Source organism: Pyxicephalus adspersus, chromosome 11 (genome assembly GCF_032062135.1).
Source record: "Pyxicephalus adspersus chromosome 11, UCB_Pads_2.0, whole genome shotgun sequence".
Classification (NCBI taxonomy): domain Eukaryota; kingdom Metazoa; phylum Chordata; class Amphibia; order Anura; family Pyxicephalidae; genus Pyxicephalus; species Pyxicephalus adspersus.
Genome location: NC_092868.1, coordinates 25,692,450 through 25,713,117, shown reverse-complemented (window position 1 = coordinate 25,713,117; position 20,668 = coordinate 25,692,450). Strand labels below are relative to the sequence as shown.

General features: G+C 35.7%; 1 protein-coding gene across 1 annotated transcript in view; it reads right to left on the bottom strand.

Annotated features, from left to right (window-relative positions):
- Positions 1–2,939: 2,939 nt before the first annotated feature.
- The window catches only part of SHANK1 (SH3 and multiple ankyrin repeat domains 1), a 168,087-nt gene continuing 150,358 nt past the window's right edge, over positions 2,940–20,668 (bottom strand). The window contains exons 18-20 of the mRNA XM_072425275.1: positions 19,846–19,954; positions 15,898–18,445; positions 2,940–12,171 (exon numbers count right to left, since the gene is read on the bottom strand). Coding sequence (XP_072281376.1) covers positions 11,601–12,171; positions 15,898–18,445; positions 19,846–19,954 — 3,228 coding nt within the window. The 3' untranslated portion in view covers positions 2,940–11,600. The remainder of the gene's footprint in view (positions 12,172–15,897; positions 18,446–19,845; positions 19,955–20,668) is intronic.

Sequence of the window (20,668 nt, the reverse complement as noted above, 5' to 3'; positions counted from 1 at the left end):
ATATTTTTCAGTCAGTCTTGGTTAATTTGAATGTCATTCAGTCAAATTAGGAGACAATTTATATTTTAGAATTTTCTCTAAATATTACCGCCTGTAATTTACCAAAAACAGAATCGCTGGGTTTACTTTTTTAAAAAAATTACATTTAAATTTACAGCTGGAGCTTTTTTTTTTCTTGTTCTACTGTTCCTTATTTTTCCAAAATCTTTATCTTGTCAGTCTAAAAAGGTACAGGCAAATTTTAATTTTAACCTGGAATAATATCACAAAGGCTTAATGTCATTTTAAATTATTTAATCCTATTTAAATAGGCTTTATAGTAAACTGTATACTTTATACAAAAAAAATTAAATAGGAAAAAATCAAAATAAAACACTAAAAAGAAACCACATTACTGAATAAATACTACAACATTTATTTCAAAAGTAAGGGATAACTATTTTATCATTTTTAATATATAATATATTAGATGTCATATTTATATGCAAAAAAATTATAATCATGGATTTTAGGCTTTTATACAAAAAAATGGTCAATAATTTATTAAATATGTTTTCTATATTACTAAGCTATAAGATAGATATAAATCTATCAATTTTGGGTATTTAATAAACTGGTGACATGGTAAGATGGAATAAAATGTTTTAAGATCAAGAAAAAATAAACTATTAAGCGATATACAAACCTTTTCTGATTTAAAATAGTTTACAGTATTTAGTAAACACGTTGGTTAACATTATATGTTTCATTTTAATTAACCTTATTGATTGTGTGAAAATAAAAATATAGTTTATTACTGCTAAAACCTAAATAGTGTCAAATGATTTGCCTTCAACTGATATTAAAAGACAATGTAAATAAACTCTACTACTTCCTTAGATATAGATAGAATATCTTAAAATAAAAAAGTATATTTTTTGTCAATATTCAAAATGTACTTGATAAAAAATAAATATTTGTAATTACCTTAATGGTAAAGTACACAAGGATTTGCTTTTTTCCACCAATTTTCTCCACTAACAGTTACATTTAAAGAAAATTTACATTATTTTGTTTGCTAGGTTTTAAGGTATGACTGCATAATATAAAAATTGCATTAAATTATTATTTAGTATTATCTATAAAGGAGATGTAAAATAGTCATGTAGTGTTTAATTTAGCTAAAAGATTTTGTGTTCACTTAAACCTTTGAAGGGTAGAGAAAATGTTCTTTTTTTTTTGTTGCCTGTGTTTGTCATGAACACAATTTTCTGGCTGCCATAAAATGAAACTTTTAAGATAAAAAAACAAACAAACAAAAAAACAATGTGAGGTCTACAGAAGAAAAGTAAATATTTTGTAAAACATTACCTGACATATTATTACCTGATTATGAATAGGGTTTCAAATAGTCATAAATAAAATCAATAATAACACTGGTCAACAAACATTTTCTTGCCAAACAGATTAAAGTCATTTTAGGTTATGTTTGATGCAGATTCCAAATGTGGTGTTGGTTTAGCTAGATTGGCTCTAGTTTTTGAAATTATGACCTCAATAATAACCTTACAGAAAACAAATGAAACATGAAAATTAAGCAAAATAAACTAGATATGCCTACGTATACAAAATACATTTTTTGAAATATTTAATGTCAATATATTCTATATTCAGTATATTTACAGAACTAATCACTAAGTCATTGAAAAATTTTGTATGATTTCCTTTAATGCTGATGATCAGGACAATCACGTTGAAGGCTCCGATATTAGTCTGCCATCATGTATCTATCCCATCTGCCGATACCTTTTTTCATCACCTTTATATCTTGATGGAACCTCTCAACTTGTTCCTCACTGAAATTGAAGTTTTGGGGAAATTGGTTCAAATGGCTATGGAGAAAGTTTTGTATCAGTTCTTTGTAATTTTGTGCTTTAAGGTTACCCAAGAAGTTCCTGACAACCATGACATAGCTGTGCCAGGCAGAAGCGTCAGAATCAGTCATGTAACTTGTGAAATTTGAATCATTTATCAGTTTCCGAATCTGGGGTCCATCAAAGATTCCTTTTAATTTTTCAGTATTCAATCTAGGAAAGAATTTACAAATGTAATTGAAGCAATCACCTTCCTTGTTCAGAGCTCTAACAAATTGTTTCATTAATCCCATCTTTATGTGAAGCGGAGAGAGAATGATTTTTTCTTTGTCAACCATTGGCTTGTTAATGATGTTCGCTGCACCTTTTTTCCAGTAATCCTGCTTTGCTCTACTATCCCACAGGTAGATGAAACATGGGTACTTTGTGTATCCACTTTGCTGTCCAAGTAAGAAGTTCACCATTTTGAAATCAACACATATGGATCATTGGTGTTTATGATAGCAAAGCTTTTGACCATTTGGATATTTTCATATTCTTTTTTAAGTTTTGTTAAGTGGCCAATTGGAATTGATGCGTAGCAGTTACCATTATGCAGTAAAACAAATTTCAAACTTCGAGTGGAACCGTCTATGAAAAGCCACCAGTCTTCTGCTCGGTATTCTGGTACTCCATTTGGGCTAATAATCCACAGATAGTACAACAGTACACAAAGAGGGTGATTCACCAAGCAAAATCAGAAGCTTGCTCATGCATTGGTATTCACGATCCAAAATCGGAGCCCTTTGATGAATTTATCAACTAAATTCTAGGCGCATGGCGTATTCGCGTGGAAATTATGAACCAAAATGGAGACACGCATCCCAGGCAGTTTAACATTTGCATTAAAAGTCACTGTTGCCCCAAAAAATCATTCTTTCACATCTTTCACTCAGCCCTAAAAAAATTAAATCAAATGTTTAAAATATCTATTTAAATTCCAAATTCTGCTTTTATTACCACTATGAAATGTTTGTCCTGCATAAATATTTTCTAATCCAGTTTTCCACCCTTGATAGGTCAAAATTGCATATTGGTTTGTTGATTGTTTTTAAGCTGTTCCTTTCTCTGAATTGTTTGAAAGGCTAAAAGCCGCACAATTGTCTTGTTAAAACTCAGTTGTTGTTTGATGTGCATAGTTGTGTGCCAAACTTCAGGAGTGTGTAGCGCATAGTTGTGTGCCAAGGGAGACCCGCTATGTGCACGTGAACTGTGTTTTATCAGATGAAAAATGTGCAGCACTTTTAAATTGAACAGTCCTCATTCAGGTAAGTTTTTATATTTTTTTGTGTATTGCTTGTTTTGCTTCATGTGCACTCATACATGTATGTACAGACATGAGTGCACATGAAGCAAAACATGTATGTATGCATTTAGATGTGTGTACATATACATAGAAAAGAGAAATTATAGGAAGAAATAGGCAAAGAGGGCTTGTGAAGCATGTGAAGCAGACCATACTGCTTCACATGCTTCAATTTGAAAAGATTGCCTATTTGTTCCTATGATTTCTGATGTTATGGGCTTGGCTACAAACAACATTCATGGATGATATTGCTTCTGGTTAAAGGAGACATCCACCTTATGTGCTTCCACTGCCAAGCTGAGGTGAGTAGGTCAATATATAGTGGGCCAAGGTCTAAAATGCCATTCAAATCTGCAAAAACACCCTGGAGGGATGGAAAAGCAAGAAATGTTTGGCACAAAGTGGATTTGGCCCTGGAAGTTTTATATACTAGTACTATTTGTTTTGTGTAAAGACCTAAATAATGTATACACTCCAGTATTTATTGAGCATTAAGTTAAGCAACAACACAACATCTGTTAATTTCCAAGAGTGCCTGACCCTGCTTGTGAGCTTGGCAATCAATGTGGTCTGATGTTGTGCTTGGCAACCTGGACCTCCTTCCATTACCATCAGGTGTGTTAGAACGAGTATGCAACTCAGCTGTACAGCAAGTGGAAGTGTGCTTGTATACAATAGTGCTAAGATCAGGCAGCACAGCACAATGACAACAAACCTATAACACTACTACAAATGAACAGAGGAGTTGTGTGGCAGCAAATCAACATGAGTGCAAATGTCAGACAATTTAAAAGAAAAAAGAAATAAAAACTATGAGACTTTATTCAGAAAAGGACTATGTACATAATACATTCAGGCATTGAGGGGGGTCAATTAGCAGTTTGGTGTGGAAACCATGCAGACGTTTGTACTCAGTACTTGTATGAAAAATGACAAAACATTGCTTAGGGATTGCTAAACAGAAACTGGCATTACAAACCAGGCACACAAACATTGCAGCAACAGATAAAACTAACAATAATGAGGATTACAAAAAAATCACATCAAAGCATACCATCCAAACTTACTTGAATAACCCCTCTCCCCCCAACACACACACGCACGTGTAATCACTAAATGTTTCTTAATACATGTATTAGAGCATGTTTGCCTATAATCCTTTACTAAATTTTTTGATTTCTCTAAAGCCAAACTAGAATGGAATTTTAATCAGGTCACAAATGTTTGTTGACATATTTTTTTTTACAGTCATACTATTGTGTGATGACATATTAGAACGTGCTACTTATATATCTAGCTTGATAGAAATTAATTTGCAGTGTTGCAAACCAAAAGAAAAAGTATCAAAACAACAAGTGCAACAAATGTAACTATAAATGAAGCAAGTTTGTGAATTGAGTAGAATGTAACATAAAAAAGTAGAACTTGCACAAAAAAACATCAAGCATTAAAGATTCAAATTGACCTGTAAAATGGACTAGAGATGCGCACAGAACAGGGTGCAGGTGTGCGCTAATCAATTGCTATCACCTCACCATTGAGTTTAGCATCTCCTTCTGAACCGTGCGGCTGAAAATTAATCGCCTTAGTTAGCGTATTCAAAATCTTTGCTCATTTTTGCAGAAAATCGGCAGGCAAGTTCACTAGAACTCGCACCTGACTTGCGGTAATAGAGTTTGCTGACCGGCGCAGACGCGTACACGCATCGAGCATACGCGCATTTTATTGATAAATCCAGCCCAAAGTCTCCATCTTCACTGAAATATGGTAGGAGTGTCACCTCTCTTGTTCTATAAACCATTTAATCTCTTCTTGGGAGAACTGCTGGTTTGATGAAACACTTCCTTCATATTCACTTCCACTGCTAACTCCTAGATTACACTCCAATCCCTGTATATTCTCTATGTCAGATCCAGGAATATCAGGAAGTGTACTGAACACTGGTATGGGAACATCAGCACCATGCGGCACAGGTCGTCTTGCTGATTCCAAATCAGGGTACTCCCACTTGTTTTTCTTGTAATGATTGAAAACTTTTACATTCACAGCACAAACATACCAATCATGATGATTTTTGGGCTCTCGCCATACCATAGGTACACCAAATGTCAAAGCTTTCAGTTTTCAATTTTTCCACTGACCTAGACACTATACACAAGTTTTGCATACCATATGGAGAGCCCAATACTTATTTTGGTCCCCCAGTTAAATACCAAAATATGCTTGTTTCACAACTTCTGTAATGTTTCTTCTTTGTTTTTGCTGAGAATATTCACCACAAATGTAGCAAAATACATCAGGGTAATTTAAACAACTTCTTCTTGAAGCACTCATATTTCTGTAAAAAAAGAAAATGTATGAATAAAAAGAAGGCAATGAAAGTTTCATGAAAATAATGCTACATTTAATATATAAAATGCAAAACATTGGTGTAAATAAAGATTGATAATAATATGCTGTGTTAACATTTGTTGTTTGTAAAAACGTCTATTCTGCTTCCTGTATCACAAGAACTAGAGCCAATTCAATGAAACCGATGTCATTTCTAGATTCAGCAGATCTGAAATACACTAAATATATTGAAAAAAGTGAACTTTTTTTTTTTGTTAAACTATGTAATAATTAATGAAATAAATAAATAAATAAATAATGGGGAGGCTTATAAATTTTGAGAAAAGAAAATGTGTATACTAGGACTGAATTTCACCATATCAACTAAAAATATTTGCTGTCTTTTGTTAATTTACAAATAGAAAAATTTGTTTTTTTTCCCTGAAGGAGACCATTTTTACTTTTCACTTAGTACTCTTTCAGTGAATGAATCCAACTTAAACATTTCCTATGCTTTAAAAAAAATTTTCTTAGTGGAAGAACTCCTATGCCATAAATACAATGCTGGGATGCTGTAGTTTAAAGTTTTCTTAAAATGGTAAAGTATAAAATATGAGCTGTTATGTGCCTGTTTCTTCTGTTTTTAAGAAAGACGACTGCAGGATTATGAACTTGGCTGCTATCACCATATGTCTTCCTCCCAACCTGACCTTTTTGGATAGGATATGATAGGGTAGTATAACTCTGTAGGCAATAAAGGTAGGACGGTGGAACTGATTTACTAAATTTACTTGACAACAGAATTTTCACTTAGTAAATGTTGCACAAATTCACCTAATCAAGTGCAAGAAAATGTAAATGCAAAATATTAATTCACTTTACTTCATAAACTGCATATACTCTTTTAGTATATCAACCTCAATATTCATATTAGGACCTAACATAGTAATAGCCATTTAAGGTACAGTATAAAACAATTTCCACTGCCAGTGAATGCTTCACCAACAATTTTTTAATAACAAAGTCTGTCAAAAATGTGAAATCAAGGGTTCCTTTCTGTGATCCCTACATTTGTCTCTGAATTGAATGTCTACAGGGTGTATTTTAATGTAATCAAAAATATATTGACTTGAAAGAGTCTCCATTAAAGAATAGTGAATATAGTATTTACTGTTTTATATAATAAATAGACCCATTTATCTTTTTATTTAAATAACGCGCATGGTTGGCCAGATCTTAAAAAGATCAAGCCACCAAAATGCTGGTTCCATTAATAAACAGCTATATGTTTGCTATAAAATGGGCAGCTTCACCAAATGACAAGGATATTGAGTTTTCCTAATAGCAATAGAGCGGATTATATAACTACCAACGGAAACTGTAAAGTTGCAGCTGCAAGGAGCTCGGTTTTGGTTAAAAAGGCCATCAACATCTACTTGCAAGACAGCAAAGTAGATACTGTATAATACCTAGAACTGTGGGCTCCTCTTCATATGCTTACTGTCCCCAGTAAATTTAAGTCCTCACAACAAAACAGCAAATAAACAAAGCCTAAGTCCATCCATTTTCTTCTTCATCAGATCAAAAATTTAGCAAATTATAAATAAATTTACTCTCTGTGCATTCATACACCCATTTTGGTAGCTTTTATAATTACAAAAATCGATGTGAATATTTAACATGGAAAAATGGCTCACATTCCTGACATACATTTCAAAATGCATTAGATGATCTTTAAAAGAAATTTAGCATATTGTGTTCCTTTGTTGGTAATTACAGTTGTGTAAGACACTAAAACATTTATTTTAGGGTAACTTTTTTTTTTTTGCTAAAGGTTATTATTCACATAAGGTATTATTTAAAGGAAAACTGAAATAATGTACTTTTTTTATAAAAATTCAAAGCACAAGCTAGAAAATAAAATAAAAAAATTGATGCGCTCTATGATCTGGAAGACAGTCTTAAAGTTTATTTTGTTATGATATACTTTTCGGTAGCATCAATATCTCATTCTCTATTGGCAAAATGAGAGAAGATAAAAATAGAAAATGTTAAAATTCTGAGCCCTTAAGACAGGATAATGGGCTGTTGGAGAAATAAAAGAGCAGCGCATCTTGAGAGCTACAAAGTGCCAATATGAATCATATCCCTGACATCTTGAATAACCAGAGGATTGGAAACTGTGAAACTTTTTTTTGTTCGGTAGGACAAAGCAGAGACCAGGGTGGAGGCAAATATATCACTCTGTAAAAAAAATCAAACAAATTAAATGAAATACCAATTTACCATTCATTTCCATTCACCCTCTAGGCCATAAGATATCATTCTTAATTGCTATATTGAGGAAATGTACTGCATGATTTTGTTTTCCTGGCACAGAATACCCATTATGCAATAATAAAAATGTCCAAGGCATAGGAATGTATGTCATCTCTACTATGGTGCATGTCAAGCAAAAAAAAATCTTTTAGTTTTGGATAGGGTGGAAAAGAATTAGAGTTTCTGCTCGGTTCTTGCTGGTATCCAGGTTTCTGTTAGAAGGACCTAATCTCACTTTCCATCCTGGAAACAATAATTTCACCAGGAAGATGGGAAAATAGGGGAAAATCTGCATAGATCTAATAAGGGTTCCAGTCATCCCCTATTTTATACAGGAAAAAAATATTTTTTTCTGTGCTGCTGTTGTCCTAATTAGTCATTGACCAGTGATGAATTTCTTAATTTCATAATACTGGTATAGGTGGGACATGTTTATAAATCACGTTGCTTGATAACTAAAGGTTTCAAGATTTTTTCACTTTTCAGTAATATTATCTGTTTTTTGTGTATGTGCTTCAAAAGCACATTTTTACAAATATAGTTCTGTTTTGAAAACTGTAAAGATTAAATGTTACACAACTGTTTAAACATTAAGTTCAATTGTGGGTGGGACATAAGAAGGGTAGAAATATTTTAGCTGTATCGTAATTTGTTTTAATATCAACATGCTTTCATTTATTTTCACTTATAAAATACTAAAACAGACAGTATCCTACATTTTTAGCATCCATCTGGATATTCCTATAAATGTTTTTCATCACATCTATATTTTAATAGAAAATTTAATATTTCATAAAATTGCTTTAAGGGTAAATTTCTTTAACTGCGCCCCGGATAGTAGTAAAAACCTGGCAGAAAGTTAAACCTTTTCTAATTCTTTCTAAAGCTAAAGGTTTTAGCTGAACATACACCATACATTTTTTTGCTGCAATTTGCAAAATGTAGAATACATTAAATTGCAACCACTGACTTTGTAGGAAAGGACATGAATTGAATGAAAATTATTTGATAGTTTTTCTTAGATGAGACGTTTTTGGCACACAATTGACTTTGGCAACCAATCTTTAAGAGGTTTTCAAAAAGTTTTCACACTTTTACTTTTTTGCTGGAAACAGTGAGGGCGGGATGATTAGTACTTGGTCGTGTCTGATAGTGTCCTGCGACAAGACAGCTGACCTTGCAGTTTATTATAAGAGTTGTCATGCTGCGGTGAAGATGGCTGTGAAACTTAGATATTACACGAAAGAGGAACAGCATTCTGTCATATGATTTTTGTGGGTAACAGGTGTGTTGGGAGCACAAATTCTTCACGTTTGCTCAGTATTGGGAAAAAGTTCCCTCTCAGAGTTTTCTATGAATGAATTTAAATGTTTGAGAAGGGCTGGAACAGATTGTGAAAACAGAAAATTACAGTTGAAGAGGTTGCAGAAAAGCTGAATGTCAGTGTTGGATCTGCCAATGCATCGCAAAGAAAGGTGACTATGTAGTGTGATTTTTTTTTTGGAATAAATAAATAGAATTAAATAAAAAAAAGAGGAAACTTTTTGAAGACTCCTCATATTATTAAGGGTTACCTTGAACGTTGATCACATACCATTTATGATGATGAAGTTTATGTTTTTGCTTTGTTTTTTTATAATTTCATGAGAAATACATTATAAAACCAGTAGAATTTAGTGCCATAGGATATGGAATGCAAAAGTCATGCGACAAAAAAGTTTGGGGAGGCCATTCACCACCTTTGAAAACATTCTTTGGCATCTTGAGACAATTATATATACTCACTATAACCTTAGTCTTCAATATGGTTTCTCAATTACAGATAGTGTTTTAAATTTTTCTCTAAAACAATTGTACTTAAACAAAATGCATAAGTCATATAATAGATAAGGAACAAAACCAATGCACCCATACTACATATGCACTACCTAATATAAATAAATACAGTAAACTTTTGCTTTTTGTCTAGGAAGTAGAGTTTCTGTTAAGGTAATGTTTTACATACTAGACATAAGAACTATTCTGTGGTGCTCTAGAGTACTTCAGCTCTGCTGTATTGTCTCCTGTGAGTCACGCATCCATACATATCCAACAAATAAAAAGTAAATATAAAATAAGGCTATAAATCTCAGATATCCGTTGATTATCTCAAGTATCTTGTTACACTGCAAGATTTCCCATAGTTAGTATGAGAACACCTAGATATAAAGCCTGACCACAATGAGTCAATCCACAGTCCTAAAAATAAATTAATAAATAACCTAAAATAGACAAAGGTAACTAAGACAGTGTTGTGTCTGAGGTTAAAGAAACCAGGATCTCAGTCACAACAGCACAGTGGTCTTTCGGCTTTGGCTAAAGAGCAAAAGAGAGCGCAGTGCCTACTACAAGCATAGAATTGCCTATTGGAAACCATGAGTGAAACAGGAGCAAATTTGACCCTCCCCCATTATCTTTTCGAGCAGTATTGTTTCTTTAGGATTTTTTAAAAATAAAATGTGCTTCTTGATTGTTGGCTGACAACCAGGGGAGCATTAAAAATATAGTGTATTTATCCATGCACACAGTGAAACATAATATTTGTGATAATGTAGACAAATTTTATGGGAACTAGTCATATGACTAGGCCATAGGATGTCTTGATAACACAGGTCCTTTTGTATTTATTAGTCTAGTTTCCACAACAGTATGCTTCTCTGTGTGTTTGAAAAGGACACTTCATTCCTAGATGATCAAACTCAATGTTTAATAGTCTAATTAGTAAAAGGTCAACTATGCAACCCATTCTTTTACCAAGAGAAGACTCCTGATAAAAAATATCCCTTGAACATACCTGTCTACAAGAGATAATATTCCATTTAAATATTCAATAAACATATATCTTCAATTCTCATCTAAAGAGAAAACCTGATCTCCTAATACCTTCTTACAATTCTGTAAACCATAAACAAGCTTTAAAAATGCTAATGCTTCCAAAAACAGTATAAAGAAGAGGCTACCCAGAATTTATAAGTTGTCAAAAAACCCTTAGCTCAGCTGCAGTTTGACATCATCAAAAAAACCACTGGGTGTCCACTTCATTTACAGTTTAGGAAGCATATTTCAGTCTTTTGTACTAGATGACAGGGATTGAATTACATGTTAATTTAAAGCAACTTGGGTTGGCATCTAATTTTGTGTATTACAATTTGGCAAAATTGTTAATGGCAAACATTTTTGACAGTCCACATACAGTATATCCACAGTACTAGGGAAGACTCGGCTTATGTCTCTGCAAATTGTTGTCCTACTAATCTCCCCTTTTATTGTAAAAGCAACTGAGATTTTTATTCAGCCAACATGTTTCACTTTCTGCCTACAAGACTACATTCTGTGTTGACAGATAAGATGTAGGAAACAGATAAAATGGGGCACAGTGAAAATAGAACACTGCAGTGCTAGTGTGATCTCCTTATTCAATGGTGCCTCCAGCTTCTGAGTTTACATCATGGCTCAAGATAAAGCCTTCATTGCCCCCACATAGTAAAATAAGCAGCTGGTGAATCAATCATTTCATGAAAATTCTGTGCATTTTGTTACATATATATATATGTATATAATCTATATAGTTTTTAAGATTTTCTTGTTTTGCTATTCATTTGGATTCAAAGTACATTCAGATCCCCTTCTCTAGGGACCTAGTACCAAATCTCTAAAGGGTTTGTAGGGATGAACGCAGAGAAGTTGAAACTATGGAACCAAATGACTTTGAATCACCTCTCCATGAAGAATTTTAGAGCTCGGTCAATGTTCATTCGATGGCCTACTCTGGTAACTCCCAGGTCAATGTAATCCTCCTTGGTCAGTGATGGTAAGTGGCTGCCATCAATCTCATTGTCTAGAAAATGTTCTCGGTGCTCACCAAGATTTAAATACTCCAACCAATCAGCCACATCATACTTTGTCCAGAAATGGATGGGCTTAGATGCAAATGGTTTTTCTGTCGGGGGTAGAATGAAATGTGTTGGGGATAGGGACCTACTGCCCGTCTGGAAGCCAGGGAAGTTATCTCCTCCAGCTGTGGGGGAGCCCCTCAGGTCAAAGACCCCAGTGTAAACAGGGGCAGAAGGCAAGATTGGTAAAGAAGAAGGACGTGGTGTAGGGCTTATCTTGTGCTCCGTTGGCAGGGCTGAGGGACTTGGTGCTCTTCTCAGGGTTGGTCGAATGTCAAAATCCACACTCTTGGGATGTTTTGGAGTAGGCTGTGGGGATTTAGGCCAGTTGTGAAATAGACTGCTCACAGGTTTAGAAGAGATTAAAGAAGCAGCAGAGTCATCCACTATCCTGTAAGAGAGTAAGATAAAGCTGGTTATAGAATAATATCAGTCCTTCCATACTGCAAGCAGACAAGAGTATGAAACATTTTTAGTAATTTTCTACAAGTAAAAAGTTTCATGTTACATGACAGAGTGCAGTGCAGTGATTCTGGCTACACCTAGATAGGTTCCAATACAAATTAATTTTGTTTTGTGGCCTTTCTTTTTCTTGAGGGCAAACTTACTCACTATGCTGACCCAACATCTCAACTCCTTCCTATTACCCTATACAACCTTTTATGTAGCTGCTGGGATAAGCAAAGGAGCATACTATAGCTATGAGTCTGCAGGGGCCCCTGACATCTACATCCAAGATGTTGGGACTCAGCAGCAGTTGCAGTGCTTTTGGATATCTACACAGGGTAGGCTTTTACAGATAAAAAAATATAAAATACATTAAATGCACATACATCTTTTGGGAAGGTGGTTGTTGAAATAAATAATCTGGAGAAAGTGTTTCTAAAAGCTTTTCAATTTAATAGAATATATGATTAACGAATATGTGCTTTATCTATCCAGGACAAAGCAATGGGTGCACTTTAATGCGGACCTTTACAGTCAAATATACCTATAATGTATTTATATCTCAAATTTTTTTTGTTTTTTACTGCAGTCAGATTCCTTCATTTCTTATCTCTCCTGAGCAGAAAGTAAAGAAAATGTCAAAAATGCAATGACTTCTATCAGCTTTTTATTGTTGTTTGTCAATAGGCTTTGGCCTGCATTTCTGAGAGTTATAGCGGCTCTTTATTCCTCACCTTCCGCTCATATGTGAATAAAAGGTCACCGCTACCCTTTTCGTTCTATCCCCACTACTGGTCGCTTTGGCTATAGACCCGCCCAGTGATAGTCATTAGAACAAACCCGGACATTAATGGCATCTAATGCGGACTCACCAAGCATAAGTGCGACCTATACATAGATGTTCTCATGTACATTTTCTCACCAGTGATCAACCTCTCCAATCTATTAGAAAGTTACATTTATTCTCTGGGGTCTCGGGCCTGACAGTGAACAGGAGCAAATCTCTTGCACTTTTTAAACCTCTACAACTCAGTAGTTTCTCAATTTCAGGATAATTTTGACTTCAAGTGGGGAAGCAAAAATATACTGTGGGCTATCACAGGGGGATTTCCTTAGGATAACGGGACAGCCTCAGGGCAGGTAAAAAGACAGCCTTCTTGGAATGTCCAAACAACAGCAGGAGGGTTTATTGAACATGAGTTTAACAGAAAAGTTCCACAGAATTTGCAAAAGAAATAAACAATGACCTGGCTGGGCATCTGGCTACCTCAAAAAAATCTGAACCAAAATCGATGAATCACTTAACAGCATTCAGTGCTACTAAATGTCAAAAAACTCCCCATCAAAGGACAGTAAATCAATAGTTATCTGCCAACCTTCCAACCACTGTGCAGAACTATAGAATCTCATGACATAAGCCCAGGTGATTCTATCATTAGAACAGACACTCTGATCTGTCACTGTGACCTCCAACTGATCTCCCTACACCCCTTTCACAGAGACCTAAAACTTAAACATTAAATCCAGAAAATACAATATAACATTAAAAAATGTTTTCCTAAAGTGAGCTTGTCCTTTGCCCATGAAAGCAATGGGATGGGATTAAAAATAGCTCCAAAAGCTGCACAAACATATTTTCCCTTTACACCATCAGTACTCCATTTGACTACCACGAGTATAAGAGTTACACTGCATATTCTCTAAATTGCAATTTTAACTTACACTGGTCTCAGAACTCTCCTCCTGGCCAATGCAGCCAATCACAAAAAACAATCAGTATTACATATTGGAAGATTGTCTCATACACAGAGGAAACAAGTATTCTATGGGGCACAACACAAACAACCTCTATCCATGTATTATTTTCATCACTGACAATAGTAGTACTTAAAGTGGAATTAAAGTCCACTTTGAACACTTTGCGATTCTGGCAGTATTGGTTGCCAGGCAAACCCAGGAATCCTGGATTCCCTTGCGTGTGCAGAAGTGAATGAATTTCTGTACACCTACATCTATAAGAGTTATGTCATTTCAGAATGGCCAATCAAGATGGTTAAAGATCATCTTTAGGAAACAAAAGAAAAGAAAAAGGGAGATGGTGGCTTCCTGCGATGCAAAGGTGAAAACCTGTGGTTGAGTTCCACTTTGAAGGCAAACCTGTTGCTTTGTCCTAATTAGGCAAGGTGAAGTTTCATTCTAAAATTAACCTTACCATAGAAATCAAATTTTTAACACCAATTTAAACAGAACCAATCACTTCACAAGCATCCCCATGCATGTTCCACCTGAAATGTACCTTTCTCAGCATCCACAGCACATACACTGTCTACAGCTGAAAGGAATATCTACTGCAGCCAATGAACAAATTAGTACCTGCCCAGCCATTGGCCTCCAGGACTTTATAGTCTCAGTGCTCTCAGTCATTAGTTGCCCGTAGTAGTGTTTAGGTTAGGTGACCTGCTAGTGGTATGATTATCCGTTGCATTTACTGTTGCTGACCCTGTGATTGTTTGCTGCCTGGACAGACCCTTGTCTGTGACCAACTCTGCTTTGCCTGTTACCTTTGGATACCTCTTTTTGACAAAATGATCAGCAGTGTATGGTAAGGCTCTTCTTCCTGGACTTGCCTCTGCTAGACTCCCCTGTACTGCATCATCTGTGGATCACCATGTTACTGACCCTGGACTTTCTGACTTCCAATTGTGTTCCGTTTATCTTTTCCAAAACATAAGTTGCCCTGGGGAAAAGCGTACGCTGGGATGGCACAACTAGCCACCTAAGGGCTAACAAAGTTAGATTGGGGGATTGGGATTAATTCACCCTTTTATTATTTTTTTTTTTTAAGTGTCTATTTAACACTTATTTAACCATTCTTTGCCCTAATATTTTTACACACATTTTACATGCTAATAATAAAGCCTAAACTTTTATTTCATTTAGAAAAATATTGTAATATAAAAATACTTTGCACTATAAATGTAAACACACAGTAGCCATAGTCATATCAACTAACACTGGTCAAGAAAAAATCTTTGTAAATTGCAAATAAAAAAAAAATGGAAATTCTTGCCTGCCCATCCTCTCAAAAACAATTTTACTAAGTATTTATTTTCACCTGTATGAATAATTCCAGAAAATCTCAATATTAGAAAACTTCTCAATTTCTTTAGTAAATCAGACTTAAAATCCCTGTATGGCTAATGTTTTGTTTCAACAGTTGCTACAAGAAACAGTAAATGCAATGAGACAAAGAATTCTATTTTTAAAACGGAATCAGGCATTCCCTCAAACAATGGCAGTCGTTTCAATGGCAGTAATTGATTTCCACCAGGGAATGTTTGAGGGAATGTCAGATTCCCTGTTTTATAAATACGGCCGCAAGAGTTAGTTCTAATAAACTATGTACAAATCTGTATAATATTATTATTATTATTATTATTATTAAACAGGATTTATGTCAACAAATTACGCAGCGCTGTACATTAAATAGGGGTTGCAAATGACAGACGAATACAAACAGTGACACAGGATGAGAGGACCCTGCCCCGAAGAGCTTACAATCTAGGAAGTGGGGGAATTAACACACAACAGGAGGGGACACTTTACACATTTAAAATTTTAAAAACTGATGCTATTCTTTGTAATCATATTTTCAAATACCCTTACATACCTATGTCTCTGTATAGAGGTTGGTCTCTCTGGAGTAAATGGTACTGCAGAATCTGGTGGCCTTGACCAAGAAACTCCACTTATATGCTGAAGCTTGGAACTTAACTCTGTGATCATATTTGCTTTGACTGTAGAGACTGGAGAGGTTTTTTCCTGGGAATAATCCTCCCAAGGCAGAGTGGGAGATTTCCGCTGAGATTCCTTGGCTGCCTCTGTAGGAGCACTAAATGAAGGCCCTTTAGATGGTGTCAGTGTAAAGACATTGTCTGTGGAGGGTGCAACTGAAATAGTAGTACTAGTGGCGGTAATGGAATCTCTGAGTAATCCAGATGTTCTGCTTGGGAAAGTTCGGGAACGTATTTTATTTTGAAGAACAGCTTTTTCAGCCCCAAATGCTTGCCCATCTAAATAAGTGATATACGTGTCCAGAAGCTCTGTTCCTTCTGCTGAAAGCCCAGACATACTGGACAAAGTAGAAACACTACTAATGGTCTCCAAATGGTGATCGCTACTGCTCCGACTATCAATTTCCTCTATACCAGAATCAGTTACAGTCTCCATTGTGTCTGAAGCTGGTATTTGGATCGATGACACAACAGATGAGAAATTGACATGAGGTTCTTTGAGTTCTGGTGTTGTCTGAGTTAAATTGGCTACTTCACTATCATAAGAAGTGAGACTAGAGGTTGTAGAATCTAAAGCAGTAGTGCTACCAGAATCTGGTGGAGGTGGGGGCACAGGAGGAGGCAATGTTGATGCCCCTCCTGTTGCGCCTGGTGGGGAATCTGGCTTGTCAAAACTATTTGAAAACTCTAAGGGTGGAGGGAGTGGTTCAGTAAATAGAAATTCATCATCAACATCAATAGAAGGTGCTGGGGGAGGCAAAACTAATAATGGGAGCCCATTCTCTTTGGAGTTTGTTTCACGTGTCTCAACATTTGTGCTAGGTAAGGGAGCATGATTTACTGCTGGGCTGGCTAATGGTCTTTCATTTTTAGTTTCTTTACCTATAGACACCTTATTTTCTTGTTCATCCTTGTGAGTGGAGTTATCCATAAATCGCACATGCAATTCTATCTTTTCCTGGCCTTCAGTCCGCTTCTCCCAGGCTTTACCTTGTTCAACTCCTTGGAGTAACAAGAGAGCTGGTGACCGGTGACCAGAACTCTCATCTGATTTTCTTTCCCCAGTTGGAGATACCATGGAAGGCTTGTAATCCATTTCTTTTCTTTTTACTGGGCCAGAATCCCACAGTCTATGGGGTGAGCTACTTCGGGACTCTATTGGTGACTTTTGCTCAGCAAACCGTGGGGATGAAGGCCGTGACTTTCTTTCTTCTATTTCATTCCTGGTATGTTGTTGTGACTCTTTTAAAGCTCTTTCTCTTGCTGCCAGTGCAAGGCCTAGAGGGGAACTAGGATCCAGGATTTTCCCAGTCAAAGGATGTATAAGGGGAGTAGATCCTCCGACTGGGTTAACATTGGACATTGTCATTGGACTAGAACATGACTGTAGTTGTGGTAAATATGTAGAACACACAGTGCTAAATGCGCTAGTGGTACTGGGCCCATATCCTTTGCCAGATTTGGGCTGGTAGGAATATCCAGTAGAAATGTCTCTATTTACAGGGGCCCCAAAGTTAGTGGGAACATTCAAGTGCATGTATGGTTCGCTGGAAAACATGCCCTCATCAATAGATTTGGAATGCTTTAATCTTGGAGCAGGAGTAGGCTCCGTATCTTCATCAGTAGACAGAAAGAGAGCAGACTTTCGACGGGCTTCATTAAACCACTCACGGTCCCGCCGTGCTGCACCGACAATAGCTGCTCCAAACTGGCTTGTGAAGTCAATGTTATCTCTCAGCTGTAAAGAAGGTATAGGATCTGGCTGGGTTTCAGCTTCCATGCTGCTTCCTTGACTGCTTCTTCCACTGCTACTGGTTGATGGGGCTTTTATAATGATTGTAGGTATGGGAATAGAATTTTTTTCGTGGGATTTGGTGGCTTGTTGTTGCTGGTGGTGTGATTGATATTGCTGCTGCTGTTGTTGCAAGTGCTGTTGTTCATTTTCCACCTTTACCTGCTTCACTAGCTGACCTTTTCTACGTGCTGCTTTGGGTGGGACATACATAGCAGTGCTAGCTGCTCTAGCAGGTAGATTGAAATAACGCATCTCCTGAGCCTGAGACCTCCAACTTCGCATGTTGGAGGCCCCTATTCGAATCTGGTCATCTGCTCCTTGTTCAGAATCTTGATGGTAAAGCTGCTGAAGTTTTTCCCTACGTTGAGATGCTTCCATTATTTGCTGGTCAAACATACTTGTCTCCTGACGCATGGTAGGGGAGAAATGTTTAGAATCTCCACTGTGATTAAAGTTAGACCTCATAACTGGGCTAACCCTGGGTGAAGATGAAGGGGCAGTGTTGTATGGTGGATCTGGAGGAGAAGTAGTTGGAGGAGGAGGGATATCTTCTGAACTGGGAACAGAAAGACTCCGGTTGAACTTTATTGGGGGTGCAGACAAGAATGGCTTTTCATCATCTCCAGCTCCTACAAAATATATGAGTGAGAATAGGAGATTCACACATTTATATAAGAAAAACATAGTATTATAAAACATATTTGGGAAAAGGGAATGTTCATTCTCCCATACACATAGACCGACAGATAAAGTAAACTCTCCATACAGCAGACTTTAATTATCAAATAAAATCCCTCTAACTAGTAGAGTGGCTCCTAGGCAATACTCTACCTTTGCTGTCAAGCCTCTAAGTGAATTATAAAATTTACTAAATATATTATCACATTTGCTAACAGTGGAAAACAAGGTCCTTTATTCCTTATACCGACTGCATAGAACAAAATATTCTAGGCAAGCTTTTAACAGATGTATTAAATTATTGATTGCATACATATGCAGTTAGGTTGAAACAAATACAAAGAAAAAAAACATGAAATTTAATAAATGTATGAAAGGTGTATTATCTATTTGTGTGCACATCACAGTGGCAAGCACACAAGTCCTTGACCTTATGGGGATACTTTGGAGTGGCATCCAGGGATACAACTTTTAGACACCAGCAGCTTCCAATTTAGTATCAGCTTTCCTCAAGCACTACATCCACTAACATATATTATTGCTGTTGTCACATTTGTCTTTGTTTCAGCTTTTTTTTTCCTGTCTGGTAAAACCCTTGTCACTGGAATAAAAAGTAAGGGAAAGTCTCTTTAAAGAGCTCCAAATAGTAGTAAAACCTGAGCAGGGTTCCAACATTTCCCCACTGTATCCAAAGCAAAAAAGCAAAAATTTTTGTTTGACATATTAAAGAAACAACATGCAACACATGCTCAAAGAATAAGGATTTTTTGGACTATTAAAATAAAATAATTGTTTATATACAATAAAACAACACAACAAATATCTAAAAAAACATAGAGTTGCCAGTTCATGAATGTACCAAAATAGCTCTCAAAACATGTATTTATACAGGAAGTTCTTCTTAGGATAAACACTCTTCAGGCATTATAGCCCTTTTAAATAAAAAAAACATGAATCGTATGTACACCGCTGCTTTTTCAAGAGAAAAGACATAGGAGATATATGCATTTATTTATTATTAGACATTGAAAACTCATTAAAACCAACCCTTTTCTAAATTCTGCTCCACCATAATCATAGTAGATTGAATTGCCTAATCATCCCCAATGCAGCCATACAAACAAATCAAACTATTTTCAAGTGGTTCCAAAGCTGAATTCATTCCAACAGTCAATGGCCAGGAATTAAAATCTCCCAAACATTTTCTTATACAATCATGAGAGAGTAGTATCAAGTGCCTGCAAGACTGAGAAGATGGTGGCATGCCAAAATCCCGGCATCCCACATGGTAGAGCCAATTTAGATTTTGTTTAGTTTGACATATGCTTTAAATTTGCTAGAATGTACTTACCAATAGACTTCTGTCGCAACATTAATGCCTGTGATGGTGAAGAGGACAAATAGGAGGGACCCTCAAAGACAGACTGTGAACTTGAGACTCTGTGCTGGCCAAAGCTTGGCTATAAATACAAATAAGTGAACATATTAAAACTAAATAAAACAAAGCTCATGGACTATTTTTATTGTCCATACATGACAAAGATATATATATAGTTTTTTTAATCTGATGTGCAAAGCTGAGGAACACACGTCTACAAATATGTCCTAGAAACTACAATAATGGTACTTTAGCAGAACGCACAATAGAATAAACATCTGTGTTGGGCATGTAGAGGTCTCCTGTAATGGGAGAAATGTCTGCATGTAAAATATATGCTGCGGCTTCACGTGGCCAGGTTATTGAAGGTTGTCTTAGCTGGAATTTTCTATTCAATCAATACAAGTGTAATTATGTTATTGACACACTGTTCTCCAGCCAAAAAAAGTATTGTTAAGAGACTCCTGTAATAATGCACATTGATGATATTAAAGGAAAATGTCAACCCTTGCAGAATTAAGCTTAGAGTAATTTAAAACTAATCACTCAAATCTTATATAATCTTTAACATGAGAATGGAACTTGAAAATAAGTTTTTACTGTTTATAAGAATACCTGGCAATATTGCCAAAAGGAAACTTGTTCAGACATCTTCAGTGCATACATGTAGATGTAGACAACAGCAGAATGATGTTTTTTGTTCACCCATTGCTTTTATAGGGTTTGTGCAGATACTGAACTTGGTGGCAGTTCCTAAATGTTTTTTAGATATTAATATTATTACACAATATTTATA